Source organism: Salmo trutta, chromosome 33 (genome assembly GCF_901001165.1).
Source record: "Salmo trutta chromosome 33, fSalTru1.1, whole genome shotgun sequence".
NCBI lineage: Eukaryota > Metazoa > Chordata > Actinopteri > Salmoniformes > Salmonidae > Salmo > Salmo trutta.
In genome coordinates this window covers 4,351,411-4,376,038 of record NC_042989.1, presented here as the reverse complement: position 1 = coordinate 4,376,038, position 24,628 = coordinate 4,351,411, and the positions used below count along the sequence as shown (strand labels likewise).

At 42.4% G+C, this 24,628-nt stretch overlaps 1 protein-coding gene across 4 annotated transcripts in view; it reads left to right on the top strand.

Moving 5' to 3' along the window:
• Nucleotides 1–24,628, top strand: part of LOC115172261 (DNA (cytosine-5)-methyltransferase 3A) — a 75,312-nt gene that overhangs the window by 37,601 nt on the left and 13,083 nt on the right. For 2 of the 4 annotated variants that reach the window (XM_029729535.1, XM_029729534.1), the window contains exons 5-10: nt 664–710; nt 1,547–1,693; nt 19,497–19,784; nt 21,314–21,472; nt 21,733–21,840; nt 23,578–23,734. In XM_029729535.1, the coding sequence (XP_029585395.1) occupies nt 664–710; nt 1,547–1,693; nt 19,497–19,784; nt 21,314–21,472; nt 21,733–21,840; nt 23,578–23,734 (906 nt within the window). The remainder of the gene's footprint in view (nt 1–663; nt 711–1,546; nt 1,694–19,496; nt 19,785–21,313; nt 21,473–21,732; nt 21,841–23,577; nt 23,735–24,628) is intronic. The other 2 variants (XM_029729537.1, XM_029729536.1) reach the window with 1 other exon arrangement.

The window sequence follows — 24,628 nt, the reverse complement described above, 5'->3', positions numbered from 1 at the left end:
TCTCATTCAGCACAGTATGGTGTCTGAGCTTCAGTTATGAAAGGGCCTACAACAGACATGTTCAGTTACCTCTGGTTTAATTTTCTACCTGTCAGTTAATGGATTAATGTTTGGCCTGAGAGTCTGAATCAGAGAAAGTTAAGGTCGTCCTCAGGGGCCATGGCCATTGTCTCCAGAGTCCAGACAGCTACGTCATTCTGATATGTCTGACATCCCTGAGACAATAGGGCCATGGGGGGTGAATAGACTTCTAACCTGGTCGGCAGACATTGATATCAGGTGCTAAGGTGACAGGCAATTGTGACTAGCTAGCCCACAGGTGACTAGCTACAGGTCAGGTAGAACTCTTATGAATGATTGAGGTGAACATTGCTCTTGCATGGCTGACTAGCTGTGTTTTTCTCCAGAGGTTAAACTACTGTGACTATCTAGCTTTGAGGTGTGACTAGCCTACAGGTAGACTCCTGTGAATGATTGAGGGGATCCATTGGTCCTGTGTGGCTGATTCGCTGTGTTTTCTCGCCAGATGCTAAGGTGACTATGGCTACTGTGACTGTAGTCTCTGTCTTCTCATAGCTGCTGAGGCTGGCCAGCGAGACTACTGTGACTATTGGCTAGCCCAAAGGTACACTATTGAATGATTGCGCCTGTGTTTCCCTCTAGATGTGGAGCAGAAGGAGGAGGATGGAGTGGATGCAATCAAGAACGAGGTAAGTCCTCCACTGTCTTCATTCTGCTGTGTTGTTTCACGTCATCAGTCAATCAGTCAATCAATGGTTCGGTCTCTGTAGGTGTGTCGATTCTCCACCTTTCTTGTGAAGTGTGCACTTGTACAGTTTCTTAGCTTCTGGCATGGATTTAACAATGGTGGAAACTCCCTCCAGTCAATGCTTACATCAAGTCTATGCTTGATGGGGAGTGTCGAAGTAGAGGCTGCTGGAAGAGGGTGTAGCCTCAGTCCGGGCCTTCGTTAGGACGGCCCACATCTTAGAGGATGGTGATGCTGGACTAGGGGGAAGGTTTCCTTTAGTAGACGATTTGTATAATATCGCGACCTCTTGGACTTGTGAAATGGTTCCTAATGGAGTATAGATCTGACATATCAAATACACTTGGTGCCCGGTCCGACACGGAAGGTCCTCGCGTTAGTCGACGGCGTCAGCAGGCTCGCCACGCCAGGCTGTGATTGGTTGAGACTGTAGCGGGTTGCCACGGCTCTGGAAGAGACAGTTTGTGCTCCTTGCTGTTTGACCAATTGCACATTGTCTGCATTGGGCTACAGTTTTGTGAAAGAGTCATCATCTCTTTCTGGAGCACACACCTCATCCCTCCACACCCCAAAAAAAGAGAAATAGCAAAGAATTGCTACTCCGCCTTGCTAGCAACAGTACTAGCTAGCAGTTTCAGCAGTGATAGCATGAAACTTTGCTTGCGTCATCTTCCTCCTCTGCAAACATGCAAAATCTTAGCAGAGCAAACAAACATCAAACTAATACGTTAGTTCATTTCTTTATTTTGGTTTTCTTCTTTGTATCCCTTTAAACAGGGAGTTCGAGGCCCTGGGACAGGCAGGCTGCGTGGCTCCGTCAGTCTGCGTCAGAGGCCCATGCCCAGAGTAACCTTCCAGGCCGGTGACCCATATTACATTAGCAAGAGGACCAGGGAGGAGTGGCTGGCTAAATGGAAGATGGAGGTGAGTACAGTGCCACCCACCGGCTGGCTGTCTCGCCACTGTCTCAGGCAGGCGTTGACTCTTAGGGGTGCCCAAACTGCCCATTGTGTCTTGGGGGTGCCTGATGTTGATATTTTTTTACAATTGTGGGGCTTATGTGTGGGCTCTAGAGCTGACCACAAAGATTTCTTATGGGGATGATTGGTTCCCAGCCCTCTCTAGCCATCCTGTTATTCAAACCTGGTCTCAGGGACTACAGATGGTTCAGAGCTGCCTGTCTGTTAGGGTTAGCAAGAGTCCAATAAACAGGGCATTCATAGCCAAGTGAACCGATATTTGTTGGGTGCTTTCACAGCCAAGTGTATTTGATGGGTCATTTGATTTATCATAGAGGTACCATTTATTTCATTGGCTTTGTAGGGTGTTTGAGTCTCCTGGAGTTTCCTTCCTGTCTTTGTAGGGCCTACTTCAGTGCACCATTGTTGACCAATGATAAATGACCACTAATTGTTGTTGCTCACTCGTGTTTTCTGTTGCCTCGGTTTAGTTCCCACTATACAGCCCAAAGTCACATTATAGTCATGGTCCGAGCTATAAACTTGCACCGGTCAGAGACTAATCTAGCCTCCACCTAAATCCAAACTCATTTTATGTTTATTTGACATGTAATAAGCTAATTGTAAATCTTACTCACCAGGAAGAATCTAAACTAAGGAGAGCAAACCATTAAGATCATTTACAAGATCATTCTTACTACATTTGCACACACTGTATATAGATTTTTTCTATTGTGTTATTCACTGTACGTTTGTTTATCCCATGTGTATCTCTGTGTTGTTTGTGCCGCACTGCTTTCCTTTATCTTGGCGAAGTCGCAGTTGTAAATGAGAACTTGTTCTCAACTGGCCTACCTGGTTAAATAAAGGTGAAATAAATAAAAAATATAACAAATATTGTGACTAAAAAGCAAGTTCTTCCATTGTTACAACCACTTCAATATGCACTGAGTGTACAAAGCATTAGGAACATCTTCCTAATATTGAGTTGCACCCTCTTTTTGCCCTCAGAACAGCCTCAATTCGTCAGGGTATGGACTCTACAAGGTGCTGAAAGCGTTCCACAGGGATGCTGGCCCATGTCGACTCCAATGCTTCCCACAGTTGTGTCAAGTTGGCTGGATGTCCTTTGCGAGGTGGACCATTCTTGATACACACGAGAAACTGTTGAGTGTGAAAAACCCAGTACCGTTGCAGTTCTTGACCCACTCAAACACATATTTGATGTAGGCTACTGCACATTACGCACAACAGAAAAACAGAAAAACCCCTAGCTGTAGCTAGCTGTATGCTCTCTTGGGTAAATAAATGAAACTAGCTCCAGTATGCTAATCTTTTTGAGTGTGAATTGTACTGTGTTGTATTATACTCGACTGGAATTATCCACATGGTTCAAACCATGATAGAGTGGAAGAAGAGAACATGTGATTCTGGTGCAGCACATGCGGCCTACAAAGTTAAAAGTATAGGCTAGCGAATGTTATTTTAATGTTGAAATATAATAGGACCTATTTGTATAATTAGTAGGCTGACGCATATATACCTTTCAGAATATTTCCCCTCATGTTATTAGCCTACCTCCTCTTTCTCTCTCTTGTTGCTGCATTTCTTCCTCGCTTTCAACTGTTAAATGATATAAGTTTCGTTGTCCTTATCTTCCTCATTCTAATGACACCCTTGAATAATATAGGACTAGAATTAGATGCAGAAGGCTTTCACTTCTCTTCACGATAATTGAGTGGTTATGGTCTAAATAAATAACTGCTATAGTCTACCGCCATCTCGCATTCGCTCGTCTTTCAAACTACCCGTGAGTTCTATTGGCTGCTGTATTTAACATTCAGCAATTAAACACTGGAATGGTAGATGTGCAGAAGATGAATGTGCAAGTAGAGATACAGGGTGCAAAGGAGCAATAAAAAATAAATAAATACAGTATGGGGATGAGGTAGTTGGATGGGCTATTTACAGATGGGCTATGTACAGGTGCAGTGATCTGTGAGCTGCTCTGACAGCTGGTGCTTAAAGCTAGTGAGGGAGATATGAGTCTCCAGCTTCAGAGATTTTTTGCAGTTCGTTCCAGTCATTGGCAGCAGAGAACTAGAAGGAAAGGCGGCCAAAGGAAGAATTGGCCTTCGGGGGTGACCAGTGAGATATACCTGCTGGAGCGTGTGCTACGGGTGGGTGTTGCTATGGTGACCAGTGAGCTGAGATAATGGCGGGGCTTTACCTAGCAGAGACTTGTAGATGACCTGGAGCCAGTGGATTTGGTGACGAGTATGAAGCGATTGTAGTCTAGCTTTTCCTGCATGGGACTTCAAGAGCTAAGGAGCCTTTTTTAAGGAGGCCTGCAGAGCGCAGGGGATTGCGCAAGAGACAGAGGCTAGAAGTTAGTCGCTTATTATGCGTAACCCATCATTAGTTTGCTAAATATAAGGCTAATATAATACTGCCTTGAATGTATTACCTGAAAGAGGTAGGCTAGGATATCTATATATAGGGCTATATATCAATCTAGAACAAGATGATCTATGTTGAATGGAATTTGAATGGAGTTGATGGAGAGATAGAAAGACTTGCGAGAGTTCTAGCACATGCAACGATAGGCTGTTTTAAAACTCTGCAGCTGCAATAAAATAATCTTTACAATTAAAAAAACAAGGTGACCCCCAAAAGCCAGATGGAGCTGTGTAAATTAGACGTGCATTCAGTCTTTATATTACTGTCGCATTGGCTGTACTGATCAAATGTAGGCCTGTCTGTCACAAGAAAAAAAAGTGACCATGATGAGATGATTGGTCCACATGCATTGTGAACTGCGCTCCGTACTGAGATGGTCTGTCCCCACCCTGTGCGTTGATTCATCAAGCCAGATTTAGACATTGCATGTCATTAAACAGTTCCATTTCACGCCGTGCTGTTCATATAAATAATGTATTATAATTGACCGGTTTCTCACAGTTATTTATCTCGGGAGAAGAGAGTTGTTTTGGGCAGTAAACGCCGGTGAGTCTCTGTAGCCGGGTCCCCGCCATTCAACCCTAATCGACACCGATTGAAGTGGATTTAACAGGTGACATCAATAAGGGATCATAGCTTTCACCTGGATTCACCTGGTCAGTCAATGTCATGGAAAGAGCAGGTGTTCCTAATGTTTTGTACACTCAGTGTAGTTAATATTGCAGGAGTGTGGTACACCCCTATATTAGGCTATTGCATTTATTTAAACATGCCTCCGCCTGAATGTGACTACACAGCACCCTACTACCCTGATGTGACAATGTACTCTACAGCTTGTTCAGGTTGTGTGTTTCAGATCATTCATAACTCGTTCCCAAAACGATATGTCGTAAATCCTTGTAAATGTCTCTCTCTCTCTCTCTCAATTCAATTCAGGGCTTTATTGGCATGGGAAACATATGTTTACATTGCCAAAGCAAGTGAAATAGATCATAAATAAAATCAAAACTGAACACTAAACATTGCACTCACAAAAGTTCCAAAGGAATAGAGACATTTCAAATGTCATATTTTGGCAATATACGGTGTTGTACCAATGTGCAAACAGTTAAAGTACAAAAGGGAAAATAAATAAACATAAATATGGGTTGTATTTACAATGGTGTTTGTTCTTCACTCTCTCTCTCTCTCCCTCCTCCCTCCTCCTTCACATCAGGACCATGTAGTGATTGTGTGATTTCATTTCAGATCATTCATATCTCCTTCCAAAAACAATATGTCATAAATCCTTGTAAATGTATCCTTGTAAATCACTCTCTCTCTATCACTCTCTCTTGCTCATTTTCTTTCTCTCTCTCTCTCTCGCTCTCTCTGTCTCTCTGTTTTTCTCTCTCTCCCTCCCTTCTCCTCTCTCTTTACCTCTCTCCCCCCTCCCTCCCTCCCTCCCTCCCTCCCTCCCTCCCTCCCTCCCTCCCTCCCTCCCTCCCTCACTTCTTCATGTCAGGAACATGTACTGAGACTCACTGTTACATAATGAGTGGCTGTGTCCATGGCAACAAGATGGGGCCTACCATTCTGTCTCCTCCCCCCCTCCAGTACTCAGTTCTGCCATTGGAGCAGGCTTGGGGAGAACCCATAAAAGTGTCTGGTGGGGGGAAATATTGGCAAATTAGCAGGACATGCTGGGGTCTCACGAGTGAACCGCCGTAAAGAACCAGAGAAACAGGCTGCTTGGGGCTAAGCAACTCAAAGGGTGTTTTTCTTTCACCTTTCACCGATTCAAAAATCACAAGATGACATAAGAGGACACTGCACATAAATACGCATGTGTAAGAAGAAATAGTCAGTATTTTGTTATTGAGAACATTACATTTTTTTTGTGATATAATTCCATAAGGATGCATTTGTAGTGGTGGCATTGCAGCCCTGTGCTCAAGGACTTAACAGAGAAGGTAAAGAAGCTTGCTGGTTTGACTGTGTTGTTGCTGCTGGGGACAGGGCATCAGGTTCACTGTGCTGCTAGAGCTGACGGGGGAAGGAGGAGGAGAGGAAGAGGAGATTTCTTAACTGAAAGGGTTAGCTTAAAGGGGAAGAATCCCTTTCTGCTCTCTTCTTCCGCTTTCGCAGAGAGAGAGAGAGAAACGATCACTCGTTTTTATGTGCCTTTCGTTGTGTTACAGTGGACATTTCTCTCATTCTTCCCACCCCTCATTCTTCTCCTAACCCCTCCCCCAGCCCCAGCTATGGAAGTGAACTCTATGAAGATGAGGTTTGCTGCAAATTTCCAGCCCTGCTTGCAAGACAGCCTCTTGGCACTCCGCCAACATTTTGCAAGTCCTCTCTAGCCAACCAGAATTCCTGTCGGCAGTCACCTGACCCTGAATTCCCAGACAAAGAAATGTTCATGCTTCTTTCTCTTCTTTTTTTTGAGCGATCTCCTCTACCCCGAGTGGGGGGTAAAAAATTGCAGCCCTACATTGGATTTGAAGGGTCGTGTATTGGCGTGTATGGGTATGTGCATTGCATTATTTGTTCGATAACATGGTGGTGGTTAGTGTGCATGAGAGATTAGCTCGCGTACAGCGAGGGGAATATGCTGATTTAAGGTATTTCCACTAGAGACCATCTGCTCTCCCTCAGCAGCTTAAAGGGAAACCGTCACTTTTTTAAAAAAAAAGGGAAAGTGAGAGCACAGTGATTTGCAGAAGTGCTGAGAAAAAGTGCTCATGCTTGAAGAAAGTTTTTTTGAGACGGGAAGAACGTGATCCAGAGCGGTGTTTGTGCAGAAGGTGTTTCCTGTTTCACAGCAGTGGCACTAAGAGTTATTTCTGTTTAACAGCAGTGGCAGTAAGAGTTATTTCTGTTTAACAGCAGTGGCAGTAAGAGTTAGTTATTTCTGTTTAACAGCACTGGCACTAAGAGTTAGTTATTTCTGTTTAACAGCAGTGGCAGTAAGAGTTATTTCTGTTTAACAGCAGTGGCAGTAAGAGTTAGTTATTTCTGTTTAACTGCAGTGGCACTAAGAGTGATTTCTGTTTAACAGCAGTGGCAGTAAGAGTTAGTTATTTCTGTTTAACAGCACTGGCACTAAGAGTTATTTCTGTTTAACAGCAGTGGCAGTAAGAGTTAGTTATTTCTGTTTAACATCAGTGGCAGTAAGAGTTATTTCTGTTTAACAGCAGTGGCAGTAAGAGTTAGTTATTTCTGTTTAAATGCAGTGGCAGTAAGAGTTATTTCTGTTTAACAGCAGTGGCAGTAAGAGTTAGTTATTTCTGTTTAACTGCAGTGGCACTAAGAGTTATTTCTGTTTAACTGCAGTGGCAGTAAGAGTTATTTCATTTTAACAGCAGTGGCAGTAAGAGTTAGTTATTTCTGTTTAACAGCAGTGGCAGTAAGAGTTAGTTATTTCTGTTTAACAGCAGTGGCACTAAGAGTTATTTCTGTTTAACAGCAGTGGCAGTAAGAGTTAGTTATTTCTGTTTAACATCAGTGGCAGTAAGAGTTATTTCTGTTTAACAGCAGTGGCAGTAAGAGTTAGTTATTTCATTTTAACAGCAGTGGCTGTAAGAGTTAGTTATTTCATTTTGACAGCAGTGGCAGTAAGAGTTAGTTATTTCATTTTAACAGCAGTGGCAGTAAGAGTTAGTTATTTCATTTTAACAGCAGTGGCTGTAAGAGTTAGTTATTTCTGTTTAACAGCAGTGGCAGTAAGAGTTAGTTATTTCTGTTTCACAGCAGTGGCACTAAGAGTTAGTTATTTCTGTTTAACAGCAGTGGCAGTAAGAGTTAGTTATTTCTGTTTAACAGCAGTGGCAGTAAGAGTTAGTTATTTCTGTTTAACTGCAGTGGCAGTAAGAGTTATATCTGTTTAACAGCAGTGGCAGTAAGAGTTAGTTATTTCTGTTTCACAGCAGTGGCAGTAAGAGTTAGTTATTTCTGTTTAACAGCAGTGGCACTAAGAGTTAGTTATTTCTGTTTAACAGCAGTGGCAGTAAGAGTTAGTTATTTCTGTTTCATAGCAGTGGCACTAAGAGTTAGTTATTTCTGTTTAACAGCAGTGGCAGTAAGAGTTAGTTATTTCTGTTTAGCTGCAGTTGCACTAAGAGTTATTTCTGTTTAACAGCAGTGGCTGTAAGAGTTAGTTATTTCTGTTTAACAGCAGTGGCTGTAAGAGTTAGTTATTTCTGTTTAACTACAGTGGCAGTAAGAGTTATTTCTGTTTAACAGCAGTGGCAGTAAGAGTTAGTTATTTCTGTTTAACAGCAGTGGCAGTAAGAGTTAGTTATTTCTGTTTCACAGCAGTGGCAGTAAGAGTTAGTTATTTCTGTTTAACTGCAGTGGCACTAAGAGTTAGTTATTTCTGTTTAACTGCAGTGGCAGTAAGAGTTAGTTATTTCTGTTTCATAGCAGTGGCACTAAGAGTTAGTTATTTCTGTTTAACAGCAGTGGCAGTAAGAGTTAGTTATTTCTGTTTAGCTGCAGTGGCACTAAGAGTTATTCCTGTTTAACAGCAGTGGCTGTAAGAGTTAGTTATTTCTGTTTAACAGCAGTGGCTGTAAGAGTTAGTTATTTCTGTTTAACTGCAGTGGCACTAAGAGTTATTTCTGTTTAACAGCAGTGGCAGTAAGAGTTAGTTATTTCTGTTTAACTGCAGTGGCACTAAGAGTTATTTCTGTTTAACAGCAGTGGCAGTAAGAGTTAGTTATTTCTGTTTAACAGCAGTGGCAGTAAGAGTTAGTTATTTCTGTTTAGCTGCAGTGGCACTAAGAGTTATTTCTGTTTAACAGCAGTGGCAGTAAGAGTTAGTTATTTCTGTTTAACAGCAGTGGCACTAAGAGTTATTTCTGTTTAACTGCAGTGGCAGTAAGAGTTAGTTATTTCTGTTTAGCAGCAGTGGCTGTAAGAGTTAGTTATTTCTGTTTAGCAGCAGTGGCTGTAAGAGTTAGTTATTTCTGTTTAACTGCAGTGGCACTAAGAGTTATTTCTGTTTAACAGCAGTGGCAGTAAGAGTTAGTTATTTCTGTTTAACAGCAGTGGCAGTAAGAGTTAGTTATTCCTGTTTAACTGCAGTGGCACTAAGAGTTATTTCTGTTTAACAGCAGTGGCAGTAAGAGTTAGTTATTTCTGTTTAACAGCAGTGGCACTAAGAGTTATTTCTGTTTAACTGCAGTGGCAGTAAGAGTTAGTTATTTCTGTTTAACAGCAGTGGCAGTAAGAGTTATTTCTGTTTAACAGCAGTGGCAGTAAGAGTTAGTTATTTCTGTTTAAATGCAGTGGCACTAAGAGTTATTTCTGTTTAACAGCAGTGGCAGTAAGTGTTAGTTATTTCTGTTCAACTGCAGTGGCACTAAGAGTTATTTCTGTTTAACAGCAGTGGCAGTAAGAGTTAGTTATTTCTGTTTAACATCAGTGGCAGTAAGAGTTAGTTATTTCTGTTTAACAGCAGTGGCAGTAAGAGTTAGTTATTTCTGTTTCACAGCAGTGGCAGTAAGAGTTAGTTATTTCTGTTTAACAGCAGTGGCAGTAAGAGTTAGTTATTTCTGTTTAACACCGATGGCAGTAAGAGTTTTTTCTGTTTAACAGCAGTGGCAGTAAGAGTTATTTCTTACTGTACATGTTACATCACTTGTGTTAGTCAGGTTTTTTTCTGTTTAGATAAGCTACATGCTTATACAATACATTGCATTCCATTATAGATGTGAATAGTTATACATACATTATACATGTTCTGACATATAGTTTGCAGCAGGGAAGTTTTGATTGTGGTGATTGAATAACTGAACCAGTTGAACTGGGAGAAAGTTCACTACTAGGCCCCACCCCCCACCCCATGTGTTATCAGTGGTTAAGTGACCCTTAAAACACACCAGAATAACACTTTTCTAATCCCCTTATTTGTTGTAGACTGTTGTAATTCTATAGATCTATAGAATTGTGTATGGAAGTTTTTTTTGCCCGATTAATCGCGTACATGAATACTTTACATTTACATGGTAAAATGTCTTAATGGAAACGCCTTTTAAGATGATTAAAAGCTTTTCAAGTTATTTTTAAAGTCATTTAACCAAGCTCCTCAGGAGGCAGCTTTAAGAATGCCACTTGTGGATTCATAGCGAACTATGTTTATATATTCATGACTGACCCTGTAATATTCCTAATTGTCTCCTAAAAAGACCTAATACAATGAGGACCAGGTGGCGTCTTTCTGGATGTGTGACCCGCTGTGTGTTGGGAGGGGGGGGGAGCTTTACGTGTGCGCATGTGATTGTGTGTGTGAGTGACCCCCCCCCCGGGTCAGTATTAAAAACACACAGCCATTGTCGGGCATAATGGCAAAGATCTGAGCTAATGAATTCTATTGCCACATTGCTACACGAGATTCTGCTCTCTTAATCTGTGTGTTGAAGCATTTTAAGGGTTCATTTCCAGCCTGAAAGCAGCTTTCTGGATCACAGTTCAGGATCTTATGATCCTAATGTCTGTGAACTATAATGCTACCTCACATCTCTCTGGGAAACCCCATTGATTTCTTCATGTGTGGAAAAAAGATTGTTGTGTCTATAGCTTTGCAAATACAAACCTAGTCTGTCATATAGTATACAGATAGATATCATTCCAAGAAAATGTGCAGTTGTGTAGGAGGACGTTATGTCAGACAAATGACTAGGTCAGCCTTTTAGTTATTTCATCTGGTAACACTAGACATGAAGCTGCTCTTATACCTTTGTAGTAACACTGTAGCTACTGCAGTAATAACATAGCCCTTGGTATAAGTAAGAAAAGCATAGCCATTGGTGTACAGTACACATACATGGAAACTGTAACAGAGCCAGTCTATGAATGAGTAGCAGTTCTTATTGCCTGACTTTGCAGTCTTTCACCATGTGGTTGCACTGGGGGTATCATGGTGTACAGAACTACAAAGACGTGAGAAGTTTCCCTTCTATTGTGTCCTCGACATGTCTACAGTCAGGAAGTCAGTCAGAGGAATGGAAGGCTTTTTCACCATTAAACTAACTCATAACGCAATCACACCCAGGTACAGATAGTACACTGAACAAAAATATAAAGTGTTGGTCCCATGTTTCGTGAACTGAAATACAAGATCCCAGAAGTGTTGTGCACAAATGCCAAGATAATCCATCCACCTGACAGGTCTGGCATATCAAGAAGCTGATTAAACGGCATGACCGCTACACAGGTGCACCTCGTGCTGGGGACAATAAAAGGACACTCTAAAATGTGCTGTTTTGTCACACATCTGAATGCCACAGATGTCTCAAGTTGAGGGATCGTGCAATTGCCATGCTGACTGCAATAATGTCCAACAGAGCTGTTGCCAGAAAATTGTATGTTCATTTCTCTACCATAAGCCGCCTCGAACGTTGTTTTAGAGAATTTGGCAGTACGTCCAACCGGCCTTACAACCGTAGACCACATGTATGGTGTTGTGTGGTTGAGCGGTTTGCTGATGTCAACGTTATGAACAGAGTGCCCCATGGTGGTGTGGGGTTATGGTAGTGGCAGGCGTAAGCTACGGAGAACGAACACAATTGCATTTTATCGATGGCAATTTGAATGCACAGAGATACCGTGACGAGATCCTGAGGCCCATTGTCGTGCCATTCATCCGCTGTCATCACCTCACGTTTAGGCATGATAATGCTCGGTCCCATGTCGCAAGGATCTGTACACAATTCCTGGAAGCTGAAATGTCCCAGTTCTTCCCTGGCCTGCATACTCACCAGACATGTCACCCATTGAGCATGTTTGGCATGCTCTGGATCTACGTGTACGACAGCGTGTTCCAGTTCCCACCAATATCCATCAACTTTGCACAGCCATTGAAGAGGAGTTCCACAGGCCACAATCAAGAGCCTGGTCAACTCTATGTGAAGAAAATGTGTCACGCTAAATGAGGCAAATAGTGGTCACACAAGATACTGACTAGTTTTCTGATCCATGCCCTTATCATTAAAAAGTTATCTGCGACCAACAGATGCATATCTGTGTCACATTGGCATGGAGAGATTCGGGAGACAGACACAGGAATGTGTATTTTTATTTATTTATTATACCCCAAATTACGGCATGCTGTGTTAAGGCACGCGGACGAAGACCAAACAAACACGTAACAAAAACACAGGGTTGAAACCCAAACAAAAGAGCGAGGAGTACCTCGAATAAATAACACCAGCGCACAATGATTAACACACGGGACGAGACCCATAATCATCTGCGCAATCCACAAGGGCACGAAAGCCCAAAACACACATCACAGGTACTCACACGCACCATCGGACAAAGTAACAATAATCGACAGCCCAATGGAACCAACGGGCACACTTATACAAGTACTAATCAGTGGGAATAGGGGACAGGTGTGCGTAATGAAAGTTCCGGAGGGATCGGTGACAATCTGTATTCCCAGTCATGTGAAATCTGTAGATTAAGGCCTAATTTACTCATTTAAATTAACTGATTTCCTTATATGAACAGTAACTCAGTCAAATCTTTAAAATTGTTGCATGTTGCGTTTTATATTTTTGTTCAGTATAGCTAATAGGTTCTCCATTGTTGCCTATGTTTGCCTTATTTTCTGTCAAATAGATTACTGTATATTTCAGATGCGTTCGGTGTATAGTACAGTGTGTATAGTACATTATGGGGCCCCACAAGGGTGCATGCTCAGCCCCCTCCTGTACTCCCTGTTCACCCACAACTGCGTGGCCAAGCTCATCTCCAACTCAATCTTCAAGTTTGCAGACGACACAACAGTAGTGGGCTTGATTACCAACAATGACGAGACAGCCTACAAGGAGGAGGTGAGGGCTCTGGGAGTGTGGTGTCAGGAAAACAACCTCTCACTCAACGTCAACAAAACAAAGGAAATGATCGTGGACTTCAGGAAACAGCAGAGGGAGCACCCCCCTATCCACATCGAAGGGAAACTAGTGGAGAAGGTGGAAAGTTAAGTTCCTCGGCGTACCCATCACAGACAAACTGAAATGGTCCACCCACACAGACAGTGTGGTGAAGAAGGCGCAACAGCGCCTCTTCAACCTCAGGAGGCTGAAGAAATGTGGCTTGTCACCAAAAACCCTGACAAACTTTTACAGATGCACAATTGAGAGCATCCTGTCAGGCTGTATCACCGCCTGGTACGGCAACTGCATCGCCCTCAACCGCAAGGCTTTCCAGAGGGTGGTGCGGTCTGCACAACGTATCACCGGGGGAAAACTACCTGCCCTCCAGGATACCTACAGCACCTGATGTCACAGGAAGGCCAAAAAGATCATCAAGGACAACAACCACCCGAGCCACTGCCTGTTCACCCCGCTATCATCCAGAAGGTGAGGTCAGTACAGGTGCATCAAAGCTGGGACAGAGAGACTGAAAAACAGCTTCTATCTCAAGGCCATCAGACTGCTAAACAGCCATTACTAACTCAGAGAGGCTGCTGCCTACATTGAGACTCACTAGTCACTTTAAACAATGCCACTTTAATAATGTTTACGTATCTTACATTACTCATCTCATATGTATATCCTGTATCTTATATCATCTATTGTATCTTGCCTATGCCGCTCGGCCATCGCTCATCCATATATTTATATGTACATATTCTTATTCCGTCCCTTTAGATTTGTGTGCATTAGGTAGTAGTTGGTGAATTGTTAGATTACTTGTTAGATATTACAGCACTGTCGGAACTAGAAGCACAAGCATTTCGCTACACTCGCATTAAGATCTGCTAACCATGTGTATGTGACCAATACAATTTGATTTGGTTTGATTTGATATGCATACTCAGCTTCTTTTGAACATCAAATGTACCATTTCCTAGCAAGTAGCTACTTTTACTTAATAGAGTGGTTTTATTTTCTGTGGTTATCTCTGACATGGCACATACAGTGCCTTCAGAAAGTATTCATACCCCTTGATTTATTCCACATTTTGTTGTGTTGCAGCCTGAATTCAAAATGTATTAAATATTTTTTTTTCTCTCACCCATCTACACACAAAACCCCATAATGACAAAGTGAAAACATGTTTTTAGAAATGTTTGCAAATGTATCGAAAATGAAATACAGAAATATGTAATTTACATAGGTATTTACACCCTTGAGACAGTACATGTTAGAATCACCTTTGGCAGTGATTACAGCTGTGAGTCTTTCTATGTAAGTCTCTAGGAGCTTTGTACACCTGGATTGTACAATATTTGCTCCTTATTCTTTTCAAATTTCCTCAGTCTCTGTCAACTTGGTTGTTGATCATTGCTAGACAACCATTTTCAAGTCTTGCCATAGATTTTCAAGCAAATGTAAGGCAAAACTGTATCTCGGCCACTCAGGAACATTCACTGTCTTCTTGGTAGCAGCTCCAGTGTAAAGTTGGCCTTGTGTTTTAGGTTGTTGTCCTGCTGAATGGCAAATTAATCTCCCAGTGTATGGTGGAAAGCAGACTGAACCAGGTTTTCCTCTAGGATTTTGCCTGTGCTTTGCTCCATTCTGTCAATTTTTTATCCTGAAAAACTCCCTAGTCCTTAACGATTACAAGCATACCCATATCATGATGCAGCCACCACTTTGCTTGAAAATATGGAGCGTGCTACTCAGGAATGAGTTATATTGGATTTGCCCAATACTTTGTATTCAGGACAAAAAGTGAGTTGCTTTGCCACATGTTTTGCAATATTATTTTAGTGCCTTGTTGCAAACAGGAATCATGTTTTGGAATATTTTTATTTTGTACAGGCTATCTTCTTTTCACTCTGTTATGTAGGTTAGTATTGTGGAGTAACTACAATGTTACAATGTAATCCTCAGTTCTCCTATCACAGCCATTAAACTATATAAGTGCTCGACTGAGGGACCTTACAGATAATTTTATGTGTGGGGTACAGAGACAAGGTAATCATTAAAAAATCATGTTAAACACCATTATTGTACACAGTCCATGCAACTTATTATGTGACTTGTTAAGAAAATGTTTTTTAGGCTTGCCATAACAAAGGATTTGAATACTTATTGACTCAAGACATTTCAGTTTTCCAGGTTTTTATTAATTTGTAAAAAAATGACTAAATACGTAATTCCACTTTGATATTATGGGGTATTGTGTGTGTGGGCCAGTGACAAGAAAATCTATATTTAATCCATTTTAAATTCAGGCGGTAACACAACAAAATGTGGAAAAAGACAAGGGGTGTGAATACTTCTTGAAGTCGCTGTAGGTGCTGCTAGCTGGTATTTCTGAGGTTGTCAGTGGCAGCGTGTCTCAATGATAAATACTGCGTTGTCTCTTCTCTCTACTACCTCCTTCGCTCTAGCGAGCCTGTCTTGCAGGCTGCCTGCCTGCTGTAGCTGCACTCATACGAGAGAGAGGCCCTCAAAAGGGGGCCTTTACAACTGGGAAAAAGGCCAGAGACAAATATCTGGTTCTTATAGCCACTGTACTCTACTCCTCCCCCACCAGCCTTTGGTAGAGTCAGTTTTCCATTGATTCTGAAGATAAATAACCCACTAGCAGCAACCTGGAGAGAGCAGTTACTCCCCCAAACTTGCCAAAATGGCCACCACATTAGGCTACAGGATTTTCCTCACTTTCTTTGAAATCCACCCTGAACTTATTGACCCTTATTTTACTTGTAAGATGGGGGAGAATTACAGGGGGATAGAATGAGCCAATTGGAAGCTGGGGATGATTAGGTGGCCATGATGGTGTGAGGGCCAGATTGGGAATTTAGCCAGGACACCGGAGTTAACACCCCTACTCTTACGGCAAGTGCCATGGGATCTTGAGCGACAACAGAGAGTCAGGACACCCATTTTAACATCCCATCCGATAGACAGCGCCATACGCTGGGCAATGTCCCCTTCACTGCCCTGGGGATCTCCTTAGACCAGAGTGCCCCCTACTGGACCTCCAACACCATTTCCAGCAGCAGCTGGTCTCCCGACCAGGACCGACCCTGCGTAGCTTCAGAGACAAGCCAGCAGTGGGATACAGGGTGGTATGCTTACTTACTGTCCCAACAGATGGCCTGCTACATTAGCATTGAGTCTGAACCTATTGAACTCAGTTACTTTTTAATTTTTTCCCTTTTTCCAGTCAATGATTAGCAGAGTTTCCTTTGTTGTGCCATACTGTAAACACAGTACAGTTGTATTAACAGATTTGACTTGGCATGAATGCTCTTGGCACCAACTCAATTCTTTGACTGCACAAGAAAATGTAGTAACATTTTATCAATGTAAGAAGATCACAGATTGAGATTTTGTTTGAATCAGTTTGTTTGATTCAGAAGTTTGTTTGAATCAGTGTGTTTGATTCAGAAGTTTGTTTGAATCAGTGTGTTTGATTCAGAAGTTTGAATCAAACACGCATCCAAGAGGACACCACATCTATACTCGGCTCATCCCCCGACTCGCGTGTTCAACAAAACATAGTAAAAAAGTGAATTATATCATAGAGTTAGAAAGAAACAGTGTTTTTACAAACAAACACCTTTTCTCTCCTATACACACCTCATCCCCGGCCTCCTGCATTCCTGGAGCTGAGCCAACTCTAACACATATGGTTGAGGAGGGCTTTGAACCGGGCAGTCGTCCACTACTTCTACTGTACAGAAGATATTTATAAACTAGAGCAGAGCCTCTTGATTGAACACCACATGTTTCTGCTCTGCCCCACCGGCCCTCCCCGTGCCCTCCCACCCTTACCCCCTCCCCCCCGGGGCCTACTGTATGGAGGGAGAGAGGCACACTGAGGCCGCTGAGATGGGGGTTTAGGGTTTGTTCCCAGCCCTCTCTCTCCTCTCCCTCCTCTGCCCCTACCCCTCTACACACACACACACACACACACACACACACACACACATGCGTGTGAGAGAAACCTGAGAAAGATTTTGGACCAGAGCGATGGAATGAGTGCAGCTGTGAAGGGCATTCACGTGTGTGTATGAGAGTGAGAGAGAGAATCCGGGAGAGACAGAGAGAGAGGCAGACTGCAGTAGGATGAGTGCAGCTGTTGGGGATTTAGTGTGAGAGGCTTAAGTCATGTCTGGGCCCCGCTTGCTCGTCCTCTGTGTGATTGACCTAATGTTTCAGTGTCAGGTACCACAAACCCAGTGAACTCTTCCTCTACTGCCGGGAGCCACCAGCTACACAGATACGTTTGATTTTGGTATTGGTGCGCAGATAGCAGTGCTCTCTACACTACAGGAAGTACACTATGTGTTTTTTGTATTGTGTGAACAGTCACTAGTGCTGGACACTGAACTATTTTAGATTCCTTTTACCTTCATACAGGTTAGCATTATGTTTACACAGGATGTACCCTGAACAAAAATATAAAACGTTGCATGCAACAATTTAAAAGATTTTACTGAGTTACAGTTCATATAAGGAAATCAGTCAATTGAAATAAATAAATTAGGGCCAAATCTATGAATTGCACATGACTGGGAATACAGATATGCATCTGTTGGTCACAGATCAGAAAACCAGTCCGTATCTGCTGTGAATACCATTCGCTTCATGCAGCGCGACACATCTCCTTCGCATTGAGTTGATCAGGCTGTTGATTATGGAATGTTGTCCCACTCCTCTTCAATAGCTGTGCGAAGTTGCTGGATATTGGCGGGAACTGGAACACGCTGTCGTACACGTAGATCCAGAGCATTCCAAACATGCTCAATGGGTGACATGTCTGGTGAGTATGCAGGCCATGGAAGAACTGGGACATTTTCAGCTTCCAGGAATTGTGTACAGATCCTTGCGACATAGGGTCATGCTGAAACATGAGGTGATGGCGGCGGATGAATGGCATGACAATGGGCCTTAGGATCTCGTCACGGTATCCCTGTGCTTTCAAATTGCTATCGATGAAATGCAATTGTGTTTGTTGTCCGTAGTTTGTTTTCCCATAAGATAACCCCACCGTTACCATGGGGTACTCTGTTCACAACGTTGACATTAGCAAACCGCTCATCCACACGACGCCATACACTCTCTGCCATCTGCCGGGTACATTTGAAACCGGGATTCATCCATGAAGAGCCGAACTGCAGTCAGGTCAAGACCCTGGTGAGGATGACGAGCACGCAGATGAGCTTCACTGAGACGGTTTCTGACAGTTTGTGCAGAAATTATTTTATTGTGCAAACCCACAGTTTCATCAGCAGTCCGGGTGGTTGGTCTTAGACGATCCCACAGGTGAACAAGCGGGATGTGGAGGTCCTGGGCTGGTGTGGTTACACATGGTCTGCGGATTTGAGGCTGGATGGATGTACTGCCAAATTCTCTAAAGCGACGTTGGTGGCGGCTTATGGTAGAGAAATGGACATTAAATTCTCTGGCAACAGCTCCGGTGGACATTCCTGCAGTCAGCATGCCAATTGCACGCACCCTCAAATTTAGACATCTGTGGCATTGTGTTGTGCGACAAAACTTCACATTTTAGAGTGGCCTTTTATAGTCCCCAGCACAAGGTGCACCTGTGTAATGATCATGCTGTTTAATCAGCTTCTTGATATGCCACATCTGACAGGTGGATGGATTATCTTGGCAAAGGAAAAGTAGTCACTAAAAGGGATGTAAACAAATTTGTGCACAACATTTTAGAAAAATAAGCTTTTTGTTTGTATGGAACATTTCTGGGATCTTTTATTTCAGCTCATGAAACACACTTTACATGTTGTGTTTGGTTTATATTTTTGTTCAGTATAAAATACATTAAGAAATGTGTTTCATTACATGTCTTATTGTCAGAAGATTTCTGATTGACATTACTCCACGAGAGTATTTTAAATGTATATGGAGCTTCCAAATCATCGCTTTATGGCTTAGTGTGTAGAGCATGACACTTACAATGTCAGAGTTGTGGATTCGTTTCTCACTTGGCCACCCATACAAAAAAATGTATGCACACACATTTTAGAAAGTAGTTTCTATATGTAATTCTGTGCCCACACTACACTTTTTGAAAAAACTACACTACACTCTTCGACTGTCCCCATAGGAGAACCCTTTTGCGTTCCATGTACAACCCTTTCCACAGAGTGTTCTACATGGAACCCAAATGGGTTCTACCTGGAACCAAGAAGGCTTCTACTATGGGGCAGCCGAAGGACCATTTTGGAACCCTTTTTTCTAAGAGTGTACTGTAAGTTACTTTGGATAAACGTATCTGCTAAATGGAATACATATTATATTAGATTGACATCTCCCCTGCCTGGGGTCTATCTGAGTATGTTTCAGGCAGAGAGAACTGACCTCTTCCTGTACTCTATGGTGTTTCAGGCAGAGAAAAAGGCCCTGCTGGTGTCAGTGATGAACTCAATGGAGGACCATGAGGAGATGGAGCCTGAGCCACAACAGAAAGAAGAAGTGTCAGTAGTCACACACAACCAACAACAACAACAACAACAACAACAACAACAACAGCAGCAGCAGCAGCAGCAGCAGCAGCAACAACAGCAGCCCACGGACCCAGCGTCCCCGACGGTGGCCACCACACCTGAACCTGTCGCTATGGCAGGAGGTGACAAGACATCACCCAAGACAGCTGATACTGAGCCCGAGTACGAGGTAAACACAAGACACACAATTACTTTTTCCACATTTTGTTACGTCACAGCCTTATTCTAAAAAATATATCCTCAATCTACACACAATACCCCATAATGACAAAGCAAAAAACTGTTTTTTTTGTTGCAAATTTATAAAAACAATTTAAACTGAAATATCACATTTACATAAGTATTCAGACCCTTTACTCAGTACTTTGTTGAACTGCCTTGGCAGCGATTACAGCCTTGATTCTTGGGTATGATGCTACAAGCTTAGCGCACCTTTATTTGGGGAGTTTCTCCCAGATCCTCTCAAGCCCTGTCAGGTTGGATGGGGAGAATTGCTGCACAGCTATTTTCAAGTCTCTCCAGAGATGTTCAATCGGGTTCAAGTCCGGTCAATGGCTGGGCCACTCAAGGACATTCAGAGACTTGTCCCGAAGCCACTCCTGCGTTGTCCTGTTGGAAGGTGTTCCTTCGCCCCAGTCTGAGGTCCTGAGCACTCTGGAGTAGGTTTTCATCAGGGATTTCTCTGTACTTTGCGCCATTCATCTTTCCTTTGATCCTGATAAGTGTCCCAGTCCCTGCTTCTGAAAAATATCCCTACAGCATGATTCTGACACCACCTTGCTTCACCGTAGGGATGGTGCCAGGTTTCCTCCAGACGTGACGCTTGGCATTCAGGCCAAAGAGTTCAATCTTGGTTTCTTCAGACCAGAGAATTTTGTTTCTCATGGTCTGAGAGTCCTTTAGGTACCTTTTGGCAAACTCCAAGCTGGCTGTCATGTGCCTTTTACTGAGGAGTGGCTTCCGTCTGGCCACTCTACCATAAAGGCCTGATTGGTGGAATGCTGTCCTTCTGGGAGTTTCTCCCATCTCCACAGAGGAACTCTGGAGCTCTGTCAGAGTGACCATTTGGTTCTTGGCTGGGCAGCCAGCTCCTAGGAAGAGTATTGGTGTTTCCAAACTTCATCCATTTAAGAACTGTGTTCTTGGGGACCTTCATTGCTGTAGAAATGTTTTAGTACCCTTCTTCAGATTTGTCCCTCGACACAATCCTGTCTCGGTGCTCTATGGACCATTCCTTGGACCTCATGGCTTGGTTTTTGCTCTGACATGTGCCTTTCCATATTTTATCCAATCAATTGAATTTACCACATGTGGACTCTAATCAAGTTGTAAACATGTCAAGGATGATCAATGGAAACAGGATGCACCTGAGCTCAATTTCGAGTTTCATAGTAAAGGGTCTGAAATACTTATGTAAATAAGATATTATTTTATTAGTAATACATTTGCTAAAAACCTGCTTTATCTTTGTCATTATGGGGTATTGTGTGTAGATTGATAAGGAAAATGTTTTATTTAATCAAAAAATGTGTTTTAATTTAACCTTTATTTAACTAGGCAAGTCGGTATGTATTAGTATGTATATGTGATGACCTCATCCCTGTAGGAGGGGTGTGGTTTCAGCATTGGGGAGCTGGTGTGAGGGAGGCTGGGGGGGTTCTCCTTGTGTTGTTGTTTACTGTTGTTGTTGTCTTGTAGGATGGGCGTGGTTTCAGCATTGGGGAGCTGGTGTGGGGGAAGCTGAGGGGGTTCTCCTGGTGGCCTGGTCGTGTTGTCTCCTGGTGGATGACCGGACGCAGCCGAGCTGCCGAGGGGACACGATGGGTCATGTGGTTCGGTGACGGAAAATTCTCTGTGGTGAGTAAAAAAAACTGTAAAACAGCACACCAGTGTTGTGTTCAGTAGGCACCAAACATATGAAAACAGAATGGAACTGGGAAGGACTACCTGGATTAATTGTCCAATAAGGAATAGTCATTTTTGGTTTCCGTTTTAAAATATTTTGCTACCATGTGCCCTACTGAACGCGACCCATTGAAACAGAATTTTCTGTTCAACAAATGAAATGAGAAATTACTAAGTTCAGTTGTTCATCTGTGCCTACACTTTTCCTACAGGTGTGTGTAGAGAAACTGTTGCCATTGAGTTCCTTCTCCAACGCCTTCCACCAGCCCACCTACAGCAAGCAGCCCATGTATAAGAAAGCCATCTACGAGGTGCTTCAGGTCAGTACTGGGCTAAGTTTCATTATGTCTCATTCACATGCATTCGGTCAAGTCCCATTCAATCACAGCGGGCTAAACTGGTTTGAAACTACGTCATTACAACCAGTTCACAACTAGAACTGTATTGGAATCTGGTTTTAATGCTTGTAATTCAATTGTGATAATGTCACGTAAACCAGCTTTGTGTGCTGAAAGATACTGCTAGTCAGCACCTTTCAAAATGATAGACTGATGAAAAAGGCCTCAAGTCCTCTAAAATTGCTCCGAGAAGGTCTGCTCTGTAGTAATGATTGATGCTGATAATACCTGCTGAGTGTACAAAACATTACAAACAGCTGCTCTTTCCATGACTTAGACTAACCAGGGGAATCCAGGTGAAAGCTATGATCCCTTACTGATGTCACTTCAATCTGTGTATATGAAGGGGAGAAGACAGATTAAAGAAGGATTTTTAAGCCTTGAGACTTTTGAGACATGGATTGTGTACTGTATGTGTGCCATTCAGAGGGTGAATGGGAAAGACAAAATATTTAAGTGCCTTTGAACAGGGTATGGCAGTAGGTGCCAGGCGCACCGGTTAGAGTGTGTCAAGAACAGCAACGCTGCTGGGTTTTTCACGCTCAATAGTTTTCCATGTGTATCAAGAATGGTCCACCACCCAAAGGACATCCAGCCAACTTGACACAACTGTGGGAAGCAATGGAGTTAACATGTGACAGCATCCCTGTGGAACGCTTTCGTAGAGTCCATGCCCCAACGAATTGGGGTGGGTCTGATGGAAAAAGAGGGTGCAACTCAATATTAGGAAGGTGTTCCTAATGTTTTGTACACTGTGTATTTTCGTACATTCAACTCCAAAATTATTGGCATCCTTGATAAAGAGCAAAAAAAGACTGTATAATTTAAATACTGAATATTATATGATCCAAAAATATATACAAGTATGTTCTATTTTACTAATAAAATTACTCAGGGAAAGAGATTTTGTTTAATAATGTATTTTCTCAGCAGGATAGGTGTCAAAATTATTGGCACCCCTGTTATCAATACTCTGTGCATCCTCCTCCCCTTGAGAGGATTACGGCACTGAGCTTTCTTTCTATAATGTGTTATGAGATTAGAGAACACATTGGGAGGGATCTTAGACCAGTCCTCCAAACAGAATCTTCCCAGATCCTTTATATCATTTGTCACTACCCTTTTCAAATCAAACCACAGGTTTTCAATGGAGTTGAAGTCCAGGAAACTGAAATGGCAATGCCAAATGTTGATTTTTGTGGTCAATTAACCATTTCTTTCTGGATTTTGATGAACTCCATTGAAAACCTTTGGTTTGAATTGAAGAGGGCAGTCCATAAGGGCATATCAAGGGATGTGGAATGATTCTGTATGGAGGAATGGTCTAAGATCCCTCCCAATGTGTTCTCCAACTCATAAAACATTTTAGAACAAGGCTCAGTGCCGTTATCCTTGCAAGGGGAGAATGCCGGAGTATTGAGAACAGGGGTGCAAATCATTTTGACCCCTGTTCTTTTTGAGAGAATAAAGGTATTACTTGTTAAGCAGTATAAAATAATATAATTTCAAAATTAGCATACAATATAGATAAGTGTTTCTATTATTTATTTTATATAGTCTTTTTTGCTCATCTTTACCGAGGTGCCAATAATGTTGGAGTTGATTGTACATACAGGTGATGAAATGACGACAACAATGACTGGTCATGTTCCTCTGCAGGTGGCCAGCACCCGAGCAGGCAAAGCCTTTATAGCGTGTCCGGAGAGCGATGAGACAGACACCTCCAAGTCAGTGGATCTACAGAGCAAACAGATGATAGAGTGGGCTAAGACAGGCTTCCAACCCACCGGGCCCAAGGGCCTAGAGCCACCAGAAGGTAAGTTTAAGTTTCATGTTTATTTGCCATTTAATTGTAATGAATACTAGTCCCTCCAGGATTTTTTGGGGTGATTTCTGCGGCCAAAAATGCTTGATTTAGCGGCAAATTTTATGAAATTCTGCGATACATTTTGCGATGTTTTTTTTTCTCACCTTAATTTCATATAAACCAATAAAAGGTAATGTGCTAGTTTTAGGACGAATTTAAGCAGAATACATAATACAAAAACAATTAGAAACATCTGAAGTGCTCAATTTAGTTTATTTTCCTGAACAAACAGCTCTGTCATAATCCACTCACACATTCACACACGCCTCTCCTCTCCATCAGGCTTGGGGCTTGCTATCAACATGAGATGCACCTCCCATTCCCACTCACACTCTCTCTCTCTTAAAGAAAAAGTGATTCAAAGCTGATCAATCGCTTTCCATTTGAGGATCGATATTTCTTTCACATAAATTGTCTTCAAAATACTTGAGATTGTGATTTTTTTCTGAAAGGGTCGTAAGGGAGATAAAGAACAGAACACGTAAAAAGAGTGTATTGCGGTTGATATGTACTTTTAAAACAGTATTGCCATATTTTTTTTTTATCTAGAAAGATTGTGCTTTCGTGATCCGTATTAAGTTTTACAGAGAGTTTAAAACGGCAAAGCTGACAAATTGCACTCAGTGTTTTGAGCAGCGCTCTCCATAGACAGACCGGGGAGAGCAGAGTACCGACCACCCTACTAAAGCCAAGGTTAGCGGAGTAAAAGTTTGAGTAAAACGCCACTCACCTTGATTCTTTCAGCGCTTGTCACAGTCTTCCCTGCTACCACTTCAGTCATGGTGATCTGCTGCTGATATGGGAACTGTTCTGACATTCTCATATGCTTTGCTGATTCGAAGT